Here is a 25086-nt window from a genome sequence, read left to right on the forward strand (position 1 = left end):
TTGGGGGCTTCCGTTTCTACACAGTAAAATTTTTTGGTAAAAATGACACCTTCTCTTTATTCAGTAGGACCATACGGTTAAAATGATCCCCTACTTATATAGGATTGATTTTGTAGTACTTCTGGAAAATATAACTACATGCACGAAAATTAGTAAGTTTAAAATTGTCCTATTCTGACCCCTATAACTTTTTTTTATTTTTGCGCGTACGGGGGGCGGTATGAGGGTTAATTTTTGGCACTGTGATCTGAAGTTTTTAGCGGCACCATTTTTGTATTGATTGGACTTTTTGATCGGTTTTTATTCATTTTTCCATGACATAAAAAGTGACCAAAAATACACTATTTTGGACTTTGGAATTTTTTTGCGCATATGCCGTTGACAGTGCCGTTTAATTAATTAATTATAAATTTTTATAGTCCGGACATAGTCCGATACCACATATGTTTATTTTCTTTACACGTTTTTTTGATTTGTTTTTATTTTTTAAATGGGAAAAGGGGGGTGATTCTTATTTTTATTAGGGAAGGGGTTTGATGATCTTTATTATTTTTTTTTTGCAGTGTTATAGCTCCCCATAGTGGCTATTACACTGCAGATACCGATCTCATACACAGATCATTGCTGTGCATTAGTATGGCAAAGATCAGTGTTATCGCCAGTCGATTGCTCAAGACTGGATTTTAGGCTTGGAGCAATCAATCGCCGATTGGACGCGACAGAGGCAGGTAAGAGACCCTCCTGCTGCGTCCTAGCTGATCGGGACATCGCCATTTCACCGCGATGGTCCCGATCAGCCCGACTGAGCTGCCGGGAAACTTTCAATTTCATTTTAGACGCGGCAATTAACTTTGAACGCCGCGTCTAAAGGGTTAATAGCGCGCTGCACAATGATCGGTGCCGCATGCTATTAGCCCAGGGTCCCGGCTTTCATTAGCCGCCGGGACTGACCTGGTATGACGCTTGGTCACGGCGTGATCTCATGTTATATATCGGGACTGGGCGCAGGGCGTACAGGTACGCCGTGTCCTTAAGAGGTTAAAGGGGTACTCCACTGCTCGGCGTTTGGAACGCATGACGTCCCGCCCCGCCCCCTCAATGCAAGTCTTAATCCTTTCAATAATTAGCAGCCGCTGAAGTTGAGTTGTTGTTTTCTGTCTGGCAACAGTGCTCTCTGCTGACATCTCTGCTTGTCTCGGGAACTGCTCAGAGTACAATAGGTTTGCTATGGGGATTTGCTTCTAAACTGTGCGGTTCCCGAGACACGTGTCATCAGAGAGCACTTAGACAGAAAAGAACAACTTTAACTTCAGAAGCTCATAAGAATTGAAAGGATTAATATTTTTTAATAGAAGTAATTTACAAATCTGTTTAACTTTCTGGAGCCAGTTGATATATATAAAAACGTTTTTTCCCGGAATACCCCGTTACTGTAATATTATAAATAAAGCTGAAAAAAAGCCGACCCTATATAAGACTTTGTCTCACCCTATAGTTCTTTCTCCAGTCAAGGAAATAAGGTGCATTGAGTTTTCATACATGAGGTTGGACAAATGTTGTTTTCAATCATTTATGCTTATAGTATTTTCATTCTCTTATGTATCTATATATAAACAGACTGCGATAGAAAGAACAGGGTAGAGGGAGTATATTTCACCTGTCTAGCCGCATACATTAGCGATACCTGTATTTGTGGAAGTCCGTGTGTGTTCCATAATCCTATAAATTTACTGCAATCCTCTCCATGATGAGCGCTGCTTGTGGGAGCGGACGGGAGACTGCCCTGGTTGGTGACGTCTCTACCGCACCGTACTCCCGCCGGAATCTGAGATGGTCAGCTGTTCACAATACCTCCAACAATACCTCCAACGCGTTTCGAAGACGTTCTGATCTCCTTCGTCTGGGATAGATATGTATTGGTTACCTCAGCTATTTGTACTCCCGGGGAAGCAGAGGCCTTGTCGGAGCATCGGGGACACCCCGGGGACGCGGCGACAGTGATGGAAGGTGACATCCAGGGCAGCGGTGACGGTCCGGAGCGGCGGGGACAGGTGAGTACAACTTCCTCTACCAGTGGTCTTCAACCTGCGGACCTCCAGATGTTGCAAAACTACAACTCCCAGCATGCCCGGACAGCCGTTGGCTGTCCGGGCATGCTGGGTGTTGTAGTTTTGCAACATCTGGAGGTCCGCAGGTTGTAGACCACTGTCCTATACTTTACATTGCACGGATCCCTCAACATACGATGGTTTCAACAAACGATGGTCCATTTGGAACGGATTACCATCGTATGTTGAGGGACCACTGTATTGGTTACCTCAGCTATTTGTACTCCCGGTTGTCAGCTTGAGCGTCACTACCTCCTCCCTCTCCTGCATGAGTTAGTGAGGATATTGATTAGCGGTTTGCTATATTTTTTCTATTGTGTTTAATGTCCCTTTTCCTCGTATTTGTTCTCTTTCTATGTTTCCTTATGTATTTTCTGAGTTTACCAAATATTTCAAATTCCGTATTCAAACCACATGGTGCCCCTGTGTTTTAAGGGTTACTCCGAACGCTGTGTGCGGACTTCCGTGTTCACGTCCGCCCCCTCATTACGTTACGGCCTGCACCCTTAATGAAAGTCTATGGACTTGCATTGAGGGGGCGGGACGTGACATCACATGACGTCACGAGGGGGCGGGCGTGAACACGTTAGTCCGCACACAGCGTTCGGAGCTCAATGTTCCGGATGCTGGGTAGCGGAGTAACCCTTTAATTCATTTCATTATCGGCATATCAGCAAGGCAATTGCCGATACCGATAATGTCCAAAATCGTGAATATCGGCTGATAATATCAGCCAAACCGATAATCGGTCGATCCCTAGAGGATATGGCTGGTTATCCTCCTCGTTACGCCTCCATTTTCAATAGAAAACGTTTTTTTTTTCCCATATTGCTACTGGGTTTACATTATCGGCAAGGAAAAAAGCCTTTGGATTGTTGTAACAGGGAATGCCACCAATGCAAAGCAAAGACTTCAGGACGCATCTATTTAAATTGTTTGTGGACCTGTGGAAGGTGCGTGCCAGCGCCGAAACGCGTTGTCCGAAATCTCTTGTTCTAATAAATCGTCCTGTGCAACTGTGGCATCCGGAATTCCTTCCTTGCCAGCAGAAGCCCTCTCCACTGATTACCCATTTGTTCATCCTGCCTCCATATTTCCATACCCTTGGGGTCACGGATAGGGGGGGGGGGGGAAATCGAGCCGCAAACTGCACATATCTCCCCCCCCCCCCCCACACACACACACACACACACACACACACATACACACACCCTTCACAGTGTTGTGCTTGCTCTGTTGCACAATTCCAACAGGTCAGTGTGACACTAGGTGACGTGGAGAGTCTTGTCCACTCGTTCCAGCAAAACCACACGAGAGAGCGCCCCCTTTTGTTTCTTTCTGCCTTTGCACTTGTAACAAGGGAAGAATAGATGTTGTGAATGTTTTTCCTTTTTCTTATAATTTTTCACTGTAGGTGCCACTATATTACCCAAATTGGGTGCTTTTTTGAAAATAAATGAGGGTTTATCTGGCAGTTTTTCCCCCATCACTCATTCATTTTTCAAAATGTCCCAATGTCTCTGTATAATACGTTTGATTTGGTAGCTCTGGTTAGTATTAGAGATGAGCGAATTTACAGTAAATTCGATTCGTCACGAACTTCTCGGCTCGGCAGTTGATGACTTATCCTGCATAAATTAGTTCAGCTTTCCGGTGCTCCCGTGGGCTGGAAAAGGTGGATACAGTCCTAGGAGACTCTTTCCCAGGACTGTATCCACCTTTTCCAGCCCACCGGAGCACCTGAAGGCTGAACTCATTTATGCAGGATAAGTCATCAACTGCAGAGCCGAGAAGTTCGTGACGAATCGAATTTCTGTAAATTCGCTCATCTCTAGTTAAAATATGCCGTAATAAATGGAACATGTACTTTTTCATCATTATCACATTTATCTGTATTTCTATTTTTTTATAGTGTATTCCTATCTACCGACTCCACTTCCTTATTTGTTTTTTCCCCAACTGATCTTCTTCGTACCCCCCGTTTATGAATCATTTAAAAAAAATAAATAAATTGAAAATAAATTAAAAAAATATAGCAAACCGCTAATCAATATCCTCACTAACTCATGCAGGAGAGGAGGAGGTAGTGACGCTCAAGCTGAAAACCGGGAGTACAAATAGCTGAGGTAACCAATACAGTGGTCCCTCAACATCCGATGGTAATTCGTTCCAAATGAACCATCGTTTGTTGAAACCATCGTATGTTGAGGGATCCGTGCAATGTAAAGTATAGGACAGTGGTCTACAACCTGCGGACCTCCAGATGTTGCAAAACTACAACACCCAGCATGCCCGGACAGCCAACGGCTGTCCGGGCATGCTGGGAGTTGTAGTTTTGCAACATCTGGAGGTCCGCAGGTTGAAGAACACTGGTAGAGGAAGTTATACTCATATGTCCCCGCCGCTCCGGACCGTCACCGCTGCCCTGGATGTCACCTTCCATCGCTGTCGCCGCGTCCCCGGGGTGTCCCCGATGCTCCGGCAAGGCCTCTGCTTCCCCGGCATCCTCGCTCTCTGTCGCCGCCATCACGTCGCTACGCACGCGGCTCCTATTGGATGACGGGACGGCGTGCGCAGCGACGTGATGCCGACGATGGAGGGGATCCCGAAGAGGATGCTCCGGAGCCCCAAGGACAGGTAAGTGATCGTCAGAAGACCACACGGGGCACCGTAAACGGCTATCCGGGGGCAGCTGAAGCAGTCTGCGCTGCCGTATAGCCGTTTATGCGATGGCCCCGACATACAAAAGCATTGTATGTTGATGCTGCCTTCAACATGCGATGGCCTCTGAGAGACCATCGTATGTTGAAATGATCGTATGTCGGGGCCATCGTAGGTGGGGGGTCACTGTACATATCTATCCCAGACGAAGGAGACCGGAACGTCTTCGAAACGCGTTGAAGGTATTGTGGACTTTCTCCCACACCGTAGTGACATCACTGACCATCTCAGATTCCGGCGGGAGTACGGTGCGGTAGAGACGTCACCAACCAGGGCAATCTCCCGTCCGCTCCCACAAGCAGCGCTCATCATATACGTACCTTACCTACAATGGAGAGGATTGCAGTAAATTTATAGGATTATGGAACACACACGGATTTCCACAAATACAGGTATCACTAATGTATGCGACTAGACAGGTGAAATATACTCACTATACCCTGTTCTTTCTATCGCAGTCTGTTTATATATAGATACATAAGAGGATGAAAATACTATAAGCATAAATGATTGAAAACAACATTTGTCTAACCTCATGTATGAAAACTCAATGCACCTTATTTCCTTGACTGGAGAAAGAACTATAGGGTGAGACAAAGTCTTATATAGGGTCGGCTTTTTTTTTCAGCTTTATTAATAATATTATATTAAAGGGGTACTCCGGTGGTTACACATCTTATCCCCTATCCAAAGGATAGGGGATAAGATGCCTGATTGCGGGAGTCCCGCAGCTGGGGACCCCCGGGATCATGCACGCGGCACCCCGTTTGTAATCAGTCCCCGGAGCGTGTTCGCTCCGGGTCTGATTACGGACGAACGCAGGGTCGGCGGCGTGTGACGTCACGCCCCCGTGTGATGTCATGCTCCGCCCCTCAATGCAAGCCTACGGGAGGGGGGATGATAGCTATCACGCCCCCTCCCGTAGGCTTGCATTGAGAGGCGGCACGTGATGTCCCACGCCGCCGGTCCTACGCAATACCACATTTATTTTTATTTACACTGTTTTTGCTTTTTTTAAATGGGAAAAGGGGGGTGATTCAAACTTATTACGGAAGAGGTTAAACACTTTATTTTCACTCCATTTAAACACTTTATTTCAATGTTGTAGTTAACATTGCACACACTGATTTCCTGCAATAGCATGGCATTGATCAGAGTTATCGCCGCTCGACTGCTCTTGTCTGGATCTCAGGCACGGAGCAGTCATTCGGCATTCGGACAGTGAGGAGGCAGATAGGGATCCTCCTTGCATCCTGCAAGCTGTTTAGGACGCCGCGATTTCACCGCGGCGGTCCCAAACAGCACCACTGAGCTAACCGGCAATGTTTACTTTCGTTTTAGACGCGGCAATCAAATTTGATTGCTGCGTCTAAAGAATTAATGCATTGCAACCGAGACCCACCGGGTATGCTGCGCGCTCACCTGCTGAGCGCGCGTCATACCTCAGGAGCCGCAGATGGACGTTAATGAACATCCATTTGTGGCAAGGAGTTAAAGGGGTGCTCCGGTGAAAAACTTTTTTTTTTTTTTTTTTTTTTTTTTTTATTAACTGGTGCCAGAAAGTTAAACAGATTTGTAAATTACTTCTATTAAAAAAATCTTAATCCTTCCTGTACTTATTAGCTACTGAATACTACAGCGGAAATTCCTTTCTTTTTGAAACACAGAACTCTGCTGACATCACGAGCACAGTGCTCTCTGCTGACATCTCTGTCCATTTTATGAACTGTAGAGATGAGCGAACTTACAGTACATTCGATTCGTCACAAACTTCTCGGCTCGGCAGTTGATGACTTATCCTGCATAAATTAGTTCAGCTTTCAGGTGCTCCGATTGGGCTGGAAAAGGTGGATACAGTCCTAGGAAAGAGTCTCCTAGGAATGTATCCATCTTTTCAGGCCCACGGAAGCACCTGAAAGCTGAACTAATTTATGCAGGATAAGTCATCAACTGCCGAGCCGAGAAGTTCGTGACGAATCGAATTTACTGTAAGTTCACTCATCTCTAATGAACTGTCCAGAACAGCATATGTTTGCTATGGGGATTTCCTTTTACCCTGGACAGTTCCTAAAAATGGACAGAGATGTCAGCAGAGAGCACTGTGCTCGTGATGTCAGCAGACAGTTCTGTGTTTCAAAAAGAAAATATTAGCTGCTGAATACTACAGCGGAAATTAAGTACTGGAAGGATTAAGATTTTTTTATAGAAGTAATTTACAAATCTGTTTAACTTTCTGGCACCAGTTGATTTAAAAAACAAAAAAAGGTTTTCACCTGAGTACCCCTTTAAAAATACTGACTAGTACATTACATTCTATTATTGTGCTCTGCTTTTCATTACAGTTTCTATTGGACAGATTGCCAAGAGAATTCAAGACAGTTTTATTGGCCGATATCCGCATATGCACTTTACCGTTTCTTCCACCCCTTTTAAAATAAAAATTAGTAAGTCCTATTTTATCTGCGCCGGTATTTATTTTATTTAATTTTTATTCACATTCTGCTGGGTATCAGGGACCCACAAAATACCAGGCAGCAGGATAGTCATATAACTTCCAGGAAGCGCCAGTGTCACTATATATAGGCCTGGGAAGATGTTTTATATGGCAGTCACCAGTGATGTCATCACCCTTCTATGTTCCAGGATGTAGTCACTGCCCGGGCATCCTGAATGGGCAGGGCACCAGCAGAGGTTCATAGAGCCACTGTCATGACAAAAACAACACTTGACATGTGAATGGTTTTCACTAGAGATGAGCGAACTTACAGTAAATTCGATTCGTCACGGACTTCTCGGCTCAGCAGTTGATGGCTTTTCCTGCATAAATGAGTTCAGCTTTCCGGTGCTCCGGTGGGCTGGAAAAGGTGGATACAGTCCTAGGAGACTCTTTCCTAGGACTGTATCCACTTTTTTCAGCCCACCGGAGCACCTGAAAGCTGAACTAATTTATGCAGGATAAGTAATCAACTGCCGAGCCGAGAAGTTCGTGACGAATCGAATTTACTGTAAGTTCGCTCATCTCTACCGAGCACTAACGGCAGTGTGAAAGGAGCCTTACAGCTCAGTTCCAATGAAGTGAATGGAGCCAAGTTGTAATACCACACACAACCTGAGGACAGGTGTGGCGCTGTTTTTTTTCTGAAGAAATCGGCTCCCGGTTTCTATTTCAGGATAACCTCTTTCTGAAAGGGTTTAAAGGAAATCTGTCATCAGTGTCACCTGCATTAACCTATCGGTACAGACAGGTAGTGCAGGTGACACCGATGACAACGGTACTTACCTGGTCCCGTTCTATACTGTGGTTCTCCGTTATCTTCAGCTCCGGGCCCGACTTGGGAGCATGGGCGGAGCTTAGTGATGTCACTGCTGCTGTTCTCTGCTGGGTCCCGCTGCTAACAAACAGCAGCGGTGACGTCACTAAGCTCCGCCCATGCTTCAGAGCTTAGTGACGTGAGGTCAGAGACGGAGCCCATTCTGGAAATAACAGGGGGGTTCCTGCAATAAGACACTTCTCCCCTTACCCTGTGATTAGGGAATACATAGAAAAACACAGAGCCGATTTCAGAAACAGCACCACCCCAGTCCTCAGGTTGTGTGAGGTATTACAGCTCAGTTCCATTAAAGTGTATGGAGCCAGGTTGTAATACCACACACAACCTGAGGAGAGGGATGGTGCTCATTTCAGAAGAAATTAGCTCTTTATCGCCGGATACCCCTTTAACCTTACACTGGTCCTGTCTGATGACATCACAAAACAGTGACGCGTAAAGATGATTTACGGGGGTTGTTTCTTATAAATGTCCTTGTATTGGAACCTGTGTCCTGAGAGACCTTATATTATCTCTACTTGTTGTCAGTGAATGGAAACCTCTTGTCTTACCATTCTATCCAGTCTAGACCCAAAACTGATACAATGAATCGAACTACCAGATTGATCTGCGCTGCTGAAACTGCAACAAACCCTCAGCAGTGTGATATATTAATAGTAGGGTATCCAAAAGCAGCTACATCACCGCATTCCTTTATAACAGAGACTCTAGTCAATACAATACACACCGCCTGGGAACTACAAGTCTCACACTTTCCCACAGCATTATCACTAGCGTCTTTATGACAGAACTCTCCGCCATGACAGCTCTGCCCCAGACACCTACCTCTTATCCCGTCAAAGACCGGAAGTGATCTGGCACAGGCCGGAAAAAAACACAATCAGCTAAACAACAGTTTCCCCAAGCGCCGCTCCCATAGCAACCGCGCTGCCACGAGGGCAGGCGTGATGACGTCGCGCGGAAACCGCTAACGTGGTGATTAAAATAAATTATGCATACGTGTGTAAGAGGCCACACCCCGATGTTAGCTGTAAGCCAATCAGTATACGCGGGTTGTTGTTGTTGTCGTTAGAAGACGGGATTTTTGAAGGAAGGGCGCGTGCAATGTAGACAGCCAATCACAGTGAAGCTCTTATCACTGAGCGGCTGTGATAGGCTGGAACCGTCCAGGGTAAAGATTGTGTCGGAAGACGCAGTCAGCCTGTGAGTGATCGCCGTGAGGGATATCTGCGGTTTTTGTGCAGATGCGTTTTTTTCTACAGCAGTTCCCTATCTTATATAGTGTTTCCCAACCAGGGTGCCTCTAGCTGCTGTCTGGGCATGCTGGGAGGTGTAGTTTTGCAACAGCTGGAGGCACACTGGTTGGGAAACGCTGCTTTATAACCTTCTGCAGTTGCTGCTAGTGTAGCTTAGGCCCCTTTCACACTATAAAGTGAAATATATATATATATATATTATATATAATATATATCTCAAAAATCTTAATCCTTCCAATAATTATCAGCTGCTGAAGTTGAGTTGTTCTTTTCTGTCTGGCAACAGTGCTCTCTGCTGACATCTCTGCTTGTCTCGGGAACTGCACAGAGTAGAAGAGGTTTACGTTTTATGGGTATTTGCTTCTAAACTGGGCGGTTCCTGAGACACGTGTCAGAGAGGACTTAGACAGAAAAGAACAACTCAACTTCAGCAGCTAATAAGTACTGAAAGGATTAAGATTTTTTTGATAGAAGTAATTCACAAATCTTTTTAACTTTCTGGAGCAAGTTGATAGATCGATCTCTCTCTCTCTCCCCCCCCCCCCCCCCCCCCCCCGGATAACCCATTTAAAGTCTATGGGATTTTTTGATTATCCGTTATAATGGACGTTATTTGTGACGGAAGAAAAAACGGCACACGCGCTAATTTTCCTTCCGTCACAAGAAACGGGTAATTTAATGGCCGTTATTTTTAACATTGACATCTATGGCAAACGGATGAGCTTTTATGTCATCCGTTTGCACCTGGTTTATAATATCCGTTATTACTTCTGAGCATGCTCAGAAGAGGTGACATCAGCAGACTCCTGCAGTGCTGAGGGACTACTACTCCTATCATGGAACAGACTTGTTTCCATGATAGGAGTAGTAGTTCCCCGGCTGCGGGAGTCTGCTGTGGCTGGGGAGCCTACATTAGTGTTTGTACTACTACCCCCATCATGGAACAGACTGTTACATGATGGGGGTTGTAGTACATGGCTGAGGGATTGATCGCACCAGGTCTCACCTCTGAGCCCTGACGCGATCAGGTTATTAAACAAGGGAGCGGGCGGCATGCTCCGCAACCCTGCGATGTATGATGTGTTTTTACTTTCAGTATTAAATTCCCTGCCGGGAGCCCTGAATGGCCGGTACAGAGGAGCCATTCAGGGCTCCCGGCGGGGTTTTCAAATAGAAGCACTGCAGTGGGAAAAGATATATAGACTTACTAAGGGGGGCGGGTATATATATGTCTGGCTCCCACAGCGCTTCTATATATCTTGCCCCCCGCAGTGCATGTAATTATTGTCCCCCGCAGCACAATCATATGCCCCCCCCGCAATGCATTTATATAGGTATTGTCCCCCGCAGGGCGTGTGTATATATAATTTTCCCCCCGCAGCGCTATGAATGAAAAGTATTCTATCAGCAGCGCAGCGGGCTGGCCGGCTTCCCAGGCCGATGCACTGCTGATAGAATACTTTTCATTCATAGCGCTGCCGAGGCATATGATTATGGAAGCGCTGTGGGGACCAGACATACAGCGTTATCTGGCCCCCACAGTGCTTCTATGTACATATGTCACCGCAGCGCAATAAAAGACAAGTACTCTTTCAGCAGCGCATCGGCCCAGCCCCATGCGCTGCTAATAGAATACTTCTCATTCATAGCGCTGCCGGGGGCTAATGATAACGCTGTAGTAGAATAGCGCTGTAGGGGGGGGGGGGGGGGGCGCATATGATTACGCTACAGGGGACAATACCTATATAAATGCGCTGCAATTCTATATATCTTTCCTCACCACAGCACTTCTATTTGAAAACCCCGCCGGGAGCCCTAAATGGCTCCTCAGTACCAGCCATTCAGGGCTCCCATCAGGGAACTTAAAAATGAAAATCGCAGGGGAGCAGAGCATGCCACCCGCTCCCGTTTAATAACTTCTTATTGTATCAGGTCTCAGATTCTGCTCTATGGCATACAGCAGTATTTCATTTTTGCATAGGACTTATTTTTATTTTCCGGTGTATATGTAAATAGAAACTAAATCACACAGTGTAAACCCTCGTTGGTATTGTTGGTTGAGGCCATTTGTTTTAGTTACTGCCGGAAAAAACACAAACAGGCTGTCCCACCTTCTTGCAGCGCCCAGAGGTGGTCGGGATGCTAAAAAATAAAAAAATAAATAATAAAAAATTTAAAAAAAAGTCTGATGGTCCATTTTACAGTTTATATAATAAGAGTTGCATTAACCGCAGAACAAGGAGAGATGTGATTTCCGCAACTGCCCTTCAAATAAAAATAAAAAAACAGGAAACAAAGTAAATAAATAGAAGTTTATTACGTTAGGTTAAATAAATATATAAATAAATATCAGAGATAGTAAAGTGACGTCACCGCCGATGGCGGCCAAAGTTGACATGAAGGTGAGGCTGAGGCATAGGGAGTGTGGAACCGTGCCAATCTCTTCCTTTTATTTCTCGTGCCATCTGACAGAGCGCACACACCAGGCAGCAGCAGATGGCACAGTAATCGTTCAAGAGGTCTCCCTGCAAAAACAGACCAAAAAGGAGCAAAAAAAGGGTTAATATGAACTTTAACATAGAAATAAACCTGTCAGATCCCCCCCCCCCCCCATTACTTAAAAGAGGGGAGATTTATCAAAACCTGTGCAGAGGAAAAGCTGCTGAGTTTCCCCATAGCAACCAATCAGATCGCTGCTTTCATTTTTAACAAGTGAAGTGAAAGAAGCAATCTGATTGGTTGCTATGGGCAACTGGGCAACTTTTCCTCTGCACAGGTTTTGATAACTCTCCCCCATTGTGTCAGAATGTCGTGCGCTACCAATATGTTTCTGCATGGCAATGCTTTCAGTAAGATCAACTTTAATCGTCAGTCCCAGTGCCTGGTAGGTAGACAAGGAGGCGGAGCCTTAGCGACATTTTCATGCTACCCATGCCCTCCTCCTTCCCACTCAGGCTTGAATGACACCCTGAGATTAATTTCGGAATGTGATCGACTATTAGAAACCTCAATTAAAGAATTATTATTTTTTTTAACCCTATGTGGCTGGGCTTCCAAGTGAAAAAAATAAATAAATAAACTCACCTTCCTACGTTCCCCCCGTTGCTCTAATATCGATGTCCCGTTCTCCGGTCCCCGACTTCTTCTGCTTCCTGTAAAGGGGAGGGGACACTGCTGCGGCCGGTGATACGCTGAGCGTCACATGACTCTTTGGGTGCGTTCACACTACGGAATTTCACGAGCGGAACTCTGCCAGCAGAATTCCGCAAGACCTGTTCGCACTGCGGAATTTCCGCGGCAGATAATTCCGCCGCTGAAATTGTTCCGCGCAAAGAAAGAACATGTTCATTTTTGGCGCGGATTCCGCGAGCACTGCATAGCCGTCAATGGTGACGGCTCAGTGCCCCGCGGCCCTAGCGCTGGAGCAACTTTGGCGACGGCCATCAGGCGGAATCTCCGCTCACGGAATTCAGCGAGCGGAGATTCCACAGCGTGATCGCACCCTTTGACTTACAGGAAGCGGAAGAAGTTGGGGACTGGAGAACGGGACATCGATAGCAACGCAACTGGGGAACGTAGGAAGGGGAGTTAAAGTTTGTTTCGCTTGGCAGCCCGGGCACAGGAGGGTTAAAAAAAAAAAAAAAAGTACCAGAGTACTCCTTTAAGACCAAAGCAGTGACATCTGGAGTGTAATTTGTGTATATTGCTTTTAAAGAGTTACTCCACCCCTAGACATCTTATCCCCTATCCAAAGGATAGAGAATTAGATGTCTGATAGCGGGGGTCCCACCGCTGGGACCCCCGCGATCTTTGTGCAGCACTCAGCTTTCTTTTAGAACGCCGGGTGCAGGCGGCTGGGGTCGTGACATCATGGGCATGCCCAGTGTGACATCACACCACGCCCCCTCAATGCAAGTCTATGGGAGGGGGCGTGGCAGCCGCCACGCCCCCTCCCATAGACTTGCATTGAGGGGGCGTGGAGTGACATCACAATGGGGCATGGCTGTGACATCACAACCCCTCGCCACCCACTCCAAGCGTTCGTAACAAAATGTTCCCGAAAGCTGGCCAGGGGAGTACCCCTTTAAGCACCCCACATCCAGTCATAGGCTGAAATGGATGCATCCTTTTACACTATCACTTTTATATAACTTAAATGTTTTCACCACAGCGACGTTAAATGTTTTGATCAGTCTGGGTCTCAGTGCCGAGACCCCCAATCAGAGGAAGGAATGAGGAGAAGGGAGTAGTACCACACGGGGATTGAAGTGCACTACTCACTTCTCTTTGCTCATTCTAATTGTTTGGGGTCTGAGCACTGAGACCCCGACTAATTATTTTTTTTTTGTCAAACGTAAAAAAAAAAAAAATTCAAATGACAGGTACGCTTTAAACAATGGCCTTTACATTGATAGCAATCTCTATATAGTGCCTTATATTCATGCCCTTCACCCAACCAGAACACCCCAGATCTGTGGAAGAAAACTCACCGGGATCTTATATCGTTCTCGTACTCCAGTTCTTAGTGCAAACATGGCGCCCGGCAGCATACCAAAGCAACACATCTCACCGAACATTGTAGACAAGTAACATGGCAGGAAGGCCGGGCAGAGGCAGCCCAAGATGCCTAGGATCAGGAGGGACATGGGACATGTAAATTTACAAGCTGATCAGAGGGTATTCCACTGCTTGGACCCCCTATCAATCATGTAATCTGTTGGGGAACCTAACAGGAAAGTTATTTTTTAGGGTGCGTTCCCACCTGGCGTATACGCTGCGTATTCCTCACTCCCTATACACACAGCGGCAGCCCTCTGCGTGGAGTGAGTTTTGGAGGCGGGGCCATGTGCCGGTGTGACTGACGCGTGGCTCCACCTCCAGAACTCACTGCACACGGCCGCCGGAAAGCCCTGTGTGTATAGTGAGCAAGGAATATTTTGCGCAGCGTGAAATATGCTGCGTATACGCCAGGTGGGAACGCACCCTTAAAGGGATAAAATTAACACTCCTCAAACTGGTAGTTCGGGCTGTTTTCAGCAGCTCGTGACCCACCACTAATAGCGGACACCAGCAATCATGTCGATGCACACAATTAACCCTTCTAAAGCATTAGCGGGCTTAGTAACAGTCATTTGTGTGTGCAAGTCTTCCAGTACAATGATCCCTCAACTTACAATGTTTTTTTTTTATCTGGACCATCGTAACTTGAAACCAGACTCAACATACAATGTCCAGACAGTCCAGATCTGTGAAACATGTCAATGGCTGGAAGAACCGACCAATCAGAATGGGCATTTTACTGGTAAATCACTTCTATTACTGAAGTGCCTTCACTGACTGGCTGTCTGGTTGCGCCCCCTACAGTACAGGGAGGAACTACAAGTTCTGTACTACTCCTTACCTGTGCCAGGTTTAGCTGCTCCTTTGGACATCAAGTAAGGGCGGCTCCATTTGGGACACTGTGTGTACTGTATAGGACCCTGAAGAAGCTCCTGTCCTCTACATAAACCATTGTTTCCCAACCAGGGTGCCTCCAGCTGTTGCAAAACTACATCTCCCAGCATGCTGGGAGTTGTAGTTTTGCAACAGCTGGAGGCTCCCTGCTTGGGAAACACTGACATAGACAGTGATTTACAGCTCCCAGCAGATCTTTCTTACTTTTATATGTAATGATTTGCTTTATCTATATTAGTTATCTACTTATTTTTCTTTAATCCTGACTTTTTCCTATTTTTGGATGACATTTTGGTGGCTTCAGAACCAATTAGGTTTCCATAGAGTTCTGGTCTCAACATACAATGGTCGTCCCGGAACCAATTAATATTGTAACTTGAGGGACCGCTGTACACTGATTCCTATATCTATGTAATGCTTTATTCTTCCTTTGGTGGTGCTGTAGGGGGACTAGAACACTTTTTTGATTTCCATAATAGACATCTTCCATCTTTTTACAGTTGTCCATTGACCACAGCATCTAGGAGGCTACTTGATCGGCTGCTCATGTCTTTAGTCACTACCTGCAAAACCGTTGCGACTGGCTTCAGAAATCCTCTGTGGCTACCATGTTAGATTTACTATTACAGCTCGCCATAAGCAGGGAGTACTACTAGATAGTAGATATGACCTATGCATTGCAGTGTACTCTATAAGCTATCAAATGATTACATGCACGACTCCCCTAGAGGGAGTGTAAGTAAAAAAAACTTTTCAAAATATAGAATAAAACAGAGCCTAAATAATAAATCTCCTTTTCCATGTTTTTTAAACAAATGAAAAGTTAAAAAAAAATAAAAAATAAATAAAATAAAAACCTACACACAGTTGTAGTCATGCTGACTAGAGATGAGCGAACTTACAGTAAATTTCATTCGTCACGAACTTCTCGGCTCGGCAGTTGATGACTTTTCCTGCATAAATTTGTTCAGCTTTCCGGTGCTCTGGTGGGCTGGAAAAGGTGGATACAGTCCTAGGAAAGAGTCTCCTAGGACTGTATCCACCTTTTCCAGCCCACCGGAGCACCGGAAGGCTAAACTAATTTATGCAGGATAAGTCATCAACTGCCGAGCCGAGAAGTTCGTGACGAATCGAATTTACTGTAAGTTCGCTCATCTCTAATGCTGACCTGCAGAATAAAGTGAATGTGATTTTAACCAAGCAAACTCCCAGAGTAATTTGGAAATTGTCTCTAGCCCCCACCTTTAACCCCAGAAATACACCCCCCCCCCCCCCCCCCCATACACTATATGGTAAAATAAAGGGTCCCATTGTGTGGAATTAAAAAAATTCTGGGCCAAAGAAGTTGGACAATACAGTAACACTTACAGATTGGTATGTCATCACAACACCCGAAGAGTCCGGTGCTCCAAGATATAGGTCCCAATCCCATAGGCCCACCCATAGCTCCCATGGGCCCTCCATAAGGCCCATAAGACATGCCCATCGGGTTGAAGGCCTGTGGAGCGGTCTGCACATTTAGGACAACTTGGGGAGGCTGCAGGGGCTGCGGCAGAGGCTGGGCGATAACTATGGGAGGGAGAAAAAAATAAAAAGAGACTTTAAAATGGAAATAATTTAATGTGTTTATGAACTGTTGTGATAACCAGAATTTTAAAGTGGCATCACAAGTTATGGAAACCTATTAAAGGGGTACTCCGTGAAATGTATTTAATTTATTTTTTATTTTAAATCAACTAGTGCCAAAAAGTTAAACAGATTTGTAAATGACTTCTATTAAAAAATCTTTACCCTTCCAGTACTTGTTAGCAGCTGTATGCTACAGAGGAAATTCTTTTCTTTTTGAATTTTTTTGTCACGACACTTGATGCCTATATCAGGCACTGTCCAGAGCAGGAGAAAATCCCCATAACAAACCTATACTGCTCTGGACAGTTCCTGAGACGGACAGAGGTGTCAGCAGAGAGCACTGTGGACAAGACAAAAGAGAAATTCAAAAAGAAAAAAAATTTCCTCTGTAGCATACAGCTGCTAAAAAGTACTGGAAGGATAAAGATTTTTAAATAGAAGTCAACTACAAATCTGTAGTCTCCACCGGAGTACCCCTTTAATTTAAGCATTAAAGGCAAATTTTTAAAGAAACTTTCAGGCTTATAACAAAAGTATAGTTATTATAGATACTCTTTCAACTGTGGCCTAAGAAAAAAAAATGCACATATTTATTATGTAGTCAATAAACGGGGTGTGGCCCTACTGCGCCAAAATTATGATGGATGATTCTAGTAAGCCATGCCAAGGTTCAGTGTCAGTCGATTAGCAGTTAATAGTGGGAATAAATGCTCCATAGGTTTAGAAAATTAACAAAAAAAATAAAATAATCGCACATGTAAGTGTATTTTTTTTTCGTTTTTTTTTTTTTTCGGGTCCCCCAGTTCAAAAGAAATAATTCCTTCAATAGAATTAAATCACATGATGAAAATCACTTGTAAAGATAAGAATGTGTGTGTGTGTGGTGTGTGCCTGTGTGTCACAACATATAAAATACACTTATACTTTATTTTTTTCAGGCTATCAGGCCCCTTTATTTTTAAAATTTGGGAGGGTATCAAAAGTCATCACCAATCCTTTAAAAGGCAGTGTGGGGCCGTGTGTTTCCATTGTAGAACAGAGAACATACCTGGTGTCACAGGGAGAGCTATGGGTACAGTGGGAGTCAATGTGGCTATCTGCATGGGCACAGCTGCCGGTAGATGGTTAGGAGTGACGGGTATCTGGACTGGCACAGCAGACGGAACCTGCATTTTTATCTTGTCGTCAGCTCCCATTTGCTATAGGAGTAGGATAAAACAGATCTTAGTAAGTATTTAAAGGGGTACTCCACTGGAAAACAATTTCTTTTAAATCAACTGGTCCCAGAAAGTTAAACAGATTTGTAAATTACTTTTATTAAAACATCTTAACCCTTCCAGTACTTATCAGCTGCTATATGCTCCACAGGAAGTTCCTTTCTGTCTGACCACAGTGCTCTCTGCTGACACCTCTATCCATTTTAGGAACTGTCCAGAGTAGGAGAGGTTTTCTCTGGGGATTTGCTTCTACTCTGGACAGCTCCTAACATGGACAGAGGTGTCAGCGGAGAGCACTGTGGTCAGACAGAAAAGAAATGCAAAAAGAAAGGAACTTCCTGTGGAGCATATAGCAGCTGGTAAGTACTGGAAGGGTTAAGATTTTTTAATAGAAGTAATTTACAAATCTGTTTAACTTTCTGGCACCAGTTGATTTAAAAAAGAAAAATGTTTTCCAGTGGAGTACCCCTTTAATAAAAAGGAACAAACTAGACAAAACAAGTACAATGTGAGATCCATCAGACCAGGGCTTCACTGCAACAAAGCATAGGAGATATTTACACTCAAATCACAGAAAAAAAGGTGCAAATCTATCCATCATATTCTGTGTCAGTTCATAATACTACGGGGGAGTCTATCAACTGGCGTGCCCCTGCAGTATTGCGTGCGGTGTTTTTTTAAATTTTGCGATTGCACCAAAATCACCATGTCTGCGCTGGTTTCATCATTGGTACGCTGAATTTATCATTTTATTGTGCCAATATTCTCCAGAGACCAGCTGCATAGGATTGTGTGAGCTTTTCAACCTTTTTTGTACTGTGGTGCAGGGGCTTACTGTCATTTACGCCAATTTATGAAGTGACGTGCACATTGTAATACATTTTTGCGCAGCAATTGGAAAAACCACACACTTGTGCAGCAAATTTTGCATTTTTTTGCTAGTGATATATTCCCTTATATGTGTGAACCAACATGCACATTTTAAATATACAATATGCTTCAGGTATTCCTTTCAGAGATGCCTGGTGCATCAATTGGGTCTTTTCAGCCTCCATGACTGCAACTAGAGATGAGCGAACTTACAGTACATTCAATTCGTCACGAACTTCTCGGCTCGGCAGTTGATGGCTTTTCCTGCATGAATTAGTTCAGCTTTCAGGTGCTCCCGTGGGCTGGAAAAGGTGGATACAGTCCTAGGAGACTCTTTCCTAGGACTGTATCCACCTTTTCCAGCCCACCGGAGCACCGGAAAGCTGAACTAATTTATGCAGGAAAAGTCAGCAACCGCCGAGCTGAGAAGTTCGTGACGAATTTACTGTAAGTTCGCTCATCTCTAAGTGCAACTAAAAATGTGGTCCAAGCTGTTCGGATAAGGGGCATTCACATCACGATTTTGCAAGTGTATACTTTGTTTTTGTAAACACTTTAGTGCAATAAAGTTCCAATTGTTTTACTGAAATTCCAAGGAAAGTAGGGGAGGTTTGCTATGAACAAAATAAAAAAGGTATCCCAAAAACCGTATGGCACTGTAGACATCAGTTTTTTCATTGACTTCGGTGTTAAAAAAATAAAAATAAAATTGTATACGGTTCATTTTAAACAGGACACAAAACCGTAGTAGACTGCAGTTTTGGGTACGGTAAAAAAAATAAAAAATAAAAAAACAACCATTCACGACCAAAAACTTACACAACCGCATCTTGTTGCATACATTTTTTTTGCATGGGAGGTCTATGTATACGGTTTTCCTATACAAACCAGTATACGGGAACTGTATAGCAAAATCGTGATGTGAATGCACGTGTTTTTTTTATTTTATTTATCGTATACTTTTATCTACAGGCGCGTTACCTGCGAGTTTCTCATTGCATCTGAATTTCCACAGTGGAAAATCCGTGGCACATTACATTGGCCTCAATGGAGTCTGCTGCAGATTTTTCACTGCAGAAAACCTGCTGCAGAAAACTTGATCTGAGGGGTCTCAGAACTGTGTGGCATGTGAAAAGCTAATAAACAAAAAGATAAAACGCACAAAGCTTATTGCTTCTTCTTAAGAACTGTCACTGTCTCCAAAAACAGCACAAAGCAAGTTAGACTAGGGGAGGTTTTCCTAAAAAAAAGGTGCTAAAATTCTAATGCAATGTGTGTCAAAAACTGGCATACAGGCTTCCTAAATCAGTTATCAAAAAATTACAACATAAAGCAACTTAAAAAGGGATACAAACCGCATGAGCCACTACAACAGGCACATACATAGGGGGCCTGATCCAACTTTACTGTGTCCAAATTGTAGACAGTATCAGCTGATTGTATATAGTGCATCTTACATAGTACTAGAACATTTAGTGTAACATCTGGCCACCAAAAAAAAAAATTAAAAATAAAGCACACACTTTCACAAAGCAGTTTTTTGACATAAGAACTTATAAGCCAAGCGGAAATTCAGAAGTTTGAATGGGAGTGCGAATCCCATAGAAATCTATGGGCTTTAATTTAAGGCGGAATTCTGCTGTGTGAATAGACCCGAAGACTATAATGGAAAGATCTGCAGCTCTCCCATGTTTTGTACCCACTACGGATTTTGGTAAAACAATGATCAAAATAGGAAAGTGTAAAAGTGGTCTAGACTATAATGGGATTTTGTAACGGCTGTTTTAAATGGGTCCCTATAACAGATCTTTAAAAACGGTAAATCCCATAGTGTGGAAGCAGCCGCCTAAGGCGGCATTCACACCACAGTTTGGGGATAAAGCAGCCAGATCTGGCAGGAAAATTTAAAATCCAACTGCTGCTGTATCCCCGCGGTGCCCCATTCATTTTAAGGCGCCAAACGGCGTCAGATAGTGACTTTTTTTTTAAACATATCAGTTTTTGTTGTAGGACTGAAACCGCAGCCGACCACCAGTACATATATGTCGAACGCTCCCAGAATCCCTGGATCTTCAGAGCAAATCACAAGATGTTCACGAGAAGTAATAATCCTCTGTATTCCTCTCTGTACTCACAAGTCCTGGCTCTGTGTGACCCACCAAACCCTTGACTTACAGCTCCTCCTCATATGAGGCCTTCTCCTCAGTCAGTGCTAATTATCCCCAGACATCCACACCCTTCATTCTTAAAGGGGTACTCCACCCCTAGACATCTTATCCCCTATCCAATGGATAGGGGATAAGATGTCTGATCTCGACTGCATCCGGTGCAGGTAGCAAACTTCTCTCCATGCCGGATGACTGGCGATGCGGGGCGGAGGCTTGTGACATCACAGCCACGCCCCCTCAATGCAAGTCTATGGGAGGGGGCGTGACGTCCGTCACGTCCCCTCCCATAGACTTACATTGAGGGGGTGTGGCCGTGACGTCACGAGCCGGGCGCAGCGGTGACGTCACGAGCCTCCGGCGCTTTGCCCGACACTCTAAACGAATCCCTGGACCCCCACGATCAGACATCTTATCCCCTATTCTGTGTATAAAGGATAAGATGTCTGGAGGCGGAGTACCCCTTTAATTAGGCCATGTTCACACGGCCGAAAACAGGTGGAATGTCTGCCTGGAAAATACATTCCAAACATTTGCTGGAATTTACAAAAAGGTCACGTAGCTAAGTGTTTTTTCTTCTCCTTTATTTGGGGCGGTAGTTTGGTGTGCACCAAACCACCGCCCCAAAAAAGGGTGGAGACAAATCACGTAACAACTGAAATCCACCCCCCCACCCCCAGTGACATTTTTTTTTGGCTGTGTGTGGTCCCTTTATCGCGTGTGGTCTGCCTTGGTGTAGATTTGGACCAAACTTGCGCCAAAAAAGGGCAATTTACTAAAAACGAACAAGGTAAATTCATGGCCACTCAAAAGGCAAAACTGAAAGTGTTCTAAACTAGAATCCTTTTGTTTTGTTCTAAATCAAAATCGAACACATGCGACAAATATAGAACACAAAAACCTTCCAAAATGAATGATAAATCCCCCCCCAGCACTGTTTGGAAATGCATTTCTGGGCGGAATCCATACAAACATTTAACGGTTCAATGTTTCTGCGGACACCGGAATCTTCTGCTGTGGAAATTCCGCCGTACACGCAGCACAACAGAATTCCATTGATCTCAAAAGGACTCTGCTGCAGCAGAATTTCCGAGCGGAGTAGCTTCACACAATTCTGTTCGGAAAAAACTATTACTTTTTAAACAGGGATCAATTTATGTGTGCGGGGAAATAAAAATGTAGCCGACAATTATAAAAATGTATTGTGCGTGTGTTTTTCACTTTTTTGCTTTGTTTTTTAATTTTTTTTTAGTTAGTACTACTACTCCCAGCATGGAACACACTGTTCCATGATGGGAGTAGTACTACCTGTACTAATAGACAGATCGCCCGCTGCGATCTTTCTGTATAATATATAGATGCGGGCAGCCGCTCTTCTATTGTCCCCTGCCCTGACGTATATATACACCTATTCATATTTCCCACAGAGCTGTGATTGGCCAGATGGTTCCAGCCAATCACAGCTCTCTGTGAGAAATAGGAATATGTGTATATATACGGCCGTGCAGGGGACCATAGGAGAGCGGCCGCTGCATCCATACATTATACAGGAGGATCACAGCGGCTGTCAGAAGTGATACCCGCTGTGATCTTTTCATAACTGCAGGTAATACTACACCCAACATGGAATACACTCTGCCTCATGCTGGGAGCTGTAGTACCTGCATTAATAGACAGATCGCAGCGAGTGTCAGAAGTTACACTTGCTGCGATCTGTCTATTAATACAGGTACTACAGCTCCCAGCATGGAGCAGAGTGTGCTCCATGTTGGGAGTAGTAGTGCCTGCTTAAGGACACATCACAGTGGATGTCACTACTGACACCCGATGTGATCGTCCTGTCTATAGCAGAGATGGAGCGGCTGTATACATCGCTCGCATCCCTGCTCTGCACTATACTCCGGGCCGGTGTGAGGTGTTTTTTTTGCGCCCCCGTGAATCATTCACGGGGCGCAAAAAACCACCTCACACCGGCCACTCATTCATTCATCTTTTCCTCAGAGCTGTGATTGGCTGCAACCATCCGGCCAATCACAGCTCTGGGTGGGAAATATGAATTTCTGTTGACATCAGTGGCCGGAGTATAGTGCAGAGAGGCGAGCGATGTATAGACCCACTCGCTTCTCTGCTATATTATGGACGATCGCATCGGGTGTCAGGACTGACACCCGGGGCGATATGTCTATAGTACAGGTACTACCACTCCCAGCATGGAACAGTCTGTTCCATGCTGGGAGTAGTAGTACTACATAAAATTTTTTAAAAATGTATAAAAAAAAAAAAAGTGAAACACACACTTTATTAAAAAATAATAAAAATTGGGTTATAAAATATATACATTGCGTTTAATAAAAAAATTTCCATCACTGCTGCATCCTTTTTTTTTTTTTGGTACTCAAGAAATTTTGGGTACCAAAAAAACGCCAAGGTGCAATTTCCACACAAATGAAAAAAACACCAGAAAAAACGCATGATGACGTCACTTGCACTGGCGATTTTTCAGGCGTTTTTTTAATCCCTAAAAATGCAGTGCAAAAAACCAAGTGGAGACTTAGCCTTACACTACATCAGTACTCCACTTATTTGGATCCGTCGGCATTTAGCTGAAAACAAGATGCTGACGTAAATTGGTAACAGATGCAGCAGACCTCATTGATTTTTAAGGCTAAACAGAGTCACCTAACAGCTGCACCCGCTGTTGAGTCCTCTTTAAATAAAATCAATAGGATCCGCTGCTCACATTAACAGTAAACATCGTCATCCTGTTTTCGGTTGAATGCTGACGTACGGTGTCCATTTTAGGACATCGTCAGTCGGCAGCCGTAACTCCGTCCTCCGTCAGGTGAAACGGCGTCCCGCCTCCTCCCTCGGGCCAATCTCCGTCAGGCGTCAGCCGCAAACTCCCTCCTCCTTCCTTTGTCATTCTAAAGTCTCTCATCCGAAACGCCGTCATCTCTCAGATGAAAAACTTTCCTGCCGTGTAGCAGAGTCGAGTCAGTGTCGGCTCTCTGCTATACGGGTTCTGCTGTACACGCTATTCAGTGTGGGCTCTGCTATACAGACTCTGCAGCACATGTAGTGTCTGTAGTACACGTGCAAGTTTCACAGTTTCGACTCTGTTATACATGCTGTGCAGCGTCGGCTCTGCTATGCGGCAGGAAGTTGCGACTGAGGGAGAATCGTCTGAGGCATGACAGCGTTTTGGACGAGGGAGTTGTGGCTGACGACTGATGGCGATTGGTCCGAGGGAAGAGGCGGGACGCCATTTCACCTGACGGAGGACAGAGTTACGGCTGACGACTAACTATGTCCTAAAATGGACACCATACTGACGAATACGACTAAGGCTGGGTTCACATCACGTTTTAGGCAATATGGGACCACATACGGCTGGGGGGGAGCTAAAACCGGGCGCTCACATATCCCTGCCATATGCATAGACCCAGTGGGAAAACCGCATACGGGGCAAAAATGAGCCGACTGGAGTCAGCGTTTCACTCCTGTCGGCTCATTGAAATTCATTACATACGGGCCGCATGCGGCAGGGATACGGGAGCGCCTGGTTTTAGCTCCCCCCAGCCGTATGCGGTCCCGTATTGCCTAAAATGTGATGTGATCCCAGCCTAACAGTGTGAACCTACCCTATGCCGTACGTCCCAGGTAACTGTCGGCTACTGTGGCTTACAATAGCGGGCCCTATTCATTTTAATGGCCCAAATGTAGTCGACTTGTATAGAGGAAGAGTGGTCCAGTTGCCCATAGCAACCAATCAGATTGTTTCTTTCATTTTTTCATAGGCCTTCCTAAAAATGAAAGAAGCGCTCTGATTGGTTGCTATGGGCAACTGGGCAACTTTTCCTCTGCATAGATTTGTCTCTATACGCTGTGTGAACCCAGCCTGTGAGTGAATGTTTTATATTCTTTAGTTGCAGAACAATGGATGGTTGTCATGATTTCTTTGCCTTCAGCGTACATAGACATTTCTTCCAGGCTGCAGCAGAGGTCACTGTTGTCTTATATGTCTATTACACCCTGTGATTACACCTTGTTTATCCTGTTGAAACGTATATGTTGTGGTATAAGATAAGAAAAAAAAGGTTATTTTAAGATTTCCACTAGAATTTGCAGCAGAAATTCTGCACAATATCAGATTTCAGTAAGTATTCATTGCAATTAGAGATGAGCAAACTTACAGTAAATTTGATTCGTCACGAACTTCTCGGCTCAGCAGTTGATGTCTTTTCCTGCATAAATTAGTTCAGCTTTCAGGTGCTCCCGTGGGCTGGAAAAGGTGGATACAGTCCTAGGAGACTCTTTCCTAGGAATGTATCCACCTT

At 44.7% G+C, this 25086-nt stretch overlaps 2 protein-coding genes across 4 annotated transcripts in view; both read right to left on the reverse strand.

Moving 5' to 3' along the window:
* The window catches only part of RABAC1 (Rab acceptor 1), a 21693-nt gene extending 12513 nt beyond the window's left edge, over positions 1-9180 (reverse strand). Inside the window, exon 1 of one of the 2 annotated variants that reach the window (XM_056543383.1) lies at positions 9158-9180. The gene's annotated coding sequence lies outside the window, so the exon portion shown is untranslated. Of the gene's footprint in view, positions 1-8983; positions 9138-9157 lie in introns of those variants that run through there. The other variant, XM_056543382.1, reaches the window with a different exon arrangement.
* Positions 9181-11739: 2559 nt separating this feature from the next.
* LOC130294022 (cornifelin homolog) lies at positions 11740-24506 on the reverse strand. Of its 2 annotated transcripts, none has more exons than XM_056543381.1 (5): positions 24435-24506; positions 17546-17696; positions 16237-16437; positions 13905-14041; positions 11740-11939 (listed from the first exon to the last, which is right to left on the reverse strand). In XM_056543381.1, the coding sequence occupies exons 2-5, from the start codon at positions 17691-17693 to the stop codon at positions 11784-11786; spliced, it is 642 nt and encodes a 213-aa protein (XP_056399356.1). In that variant the 5' UTR covers positions 17694-17696; positions 24435-24506; the 3' UTR covers positions 11740-11783. The 2 variants fall into 2 exon arrangements, with proteins under 2 accessions (XP_056399356.1, XP_056399355.1); XM_056543380.1 differs by having other exon boundaries at positions 24391-24506.
* Between the last annotated feature and the right edge of the window lie 580 nt (positions 24507-25086).

The sequence above is a fragment of the Hyla sarda genome, chromosome 10 (genome assembly GCF_029499605.1).
Source record: "Hyla sarda isolate aHylSar1 chromosome 10, aHylSar1.hap1, whole genome shotgun sequence".
Classification (NCBI taxonomy): domain Eukaryota; kingdom Metazoa; phylum Chordata; class Amphibia; order Anura; family Hylidae; genus Hyla; species Hyla sarda.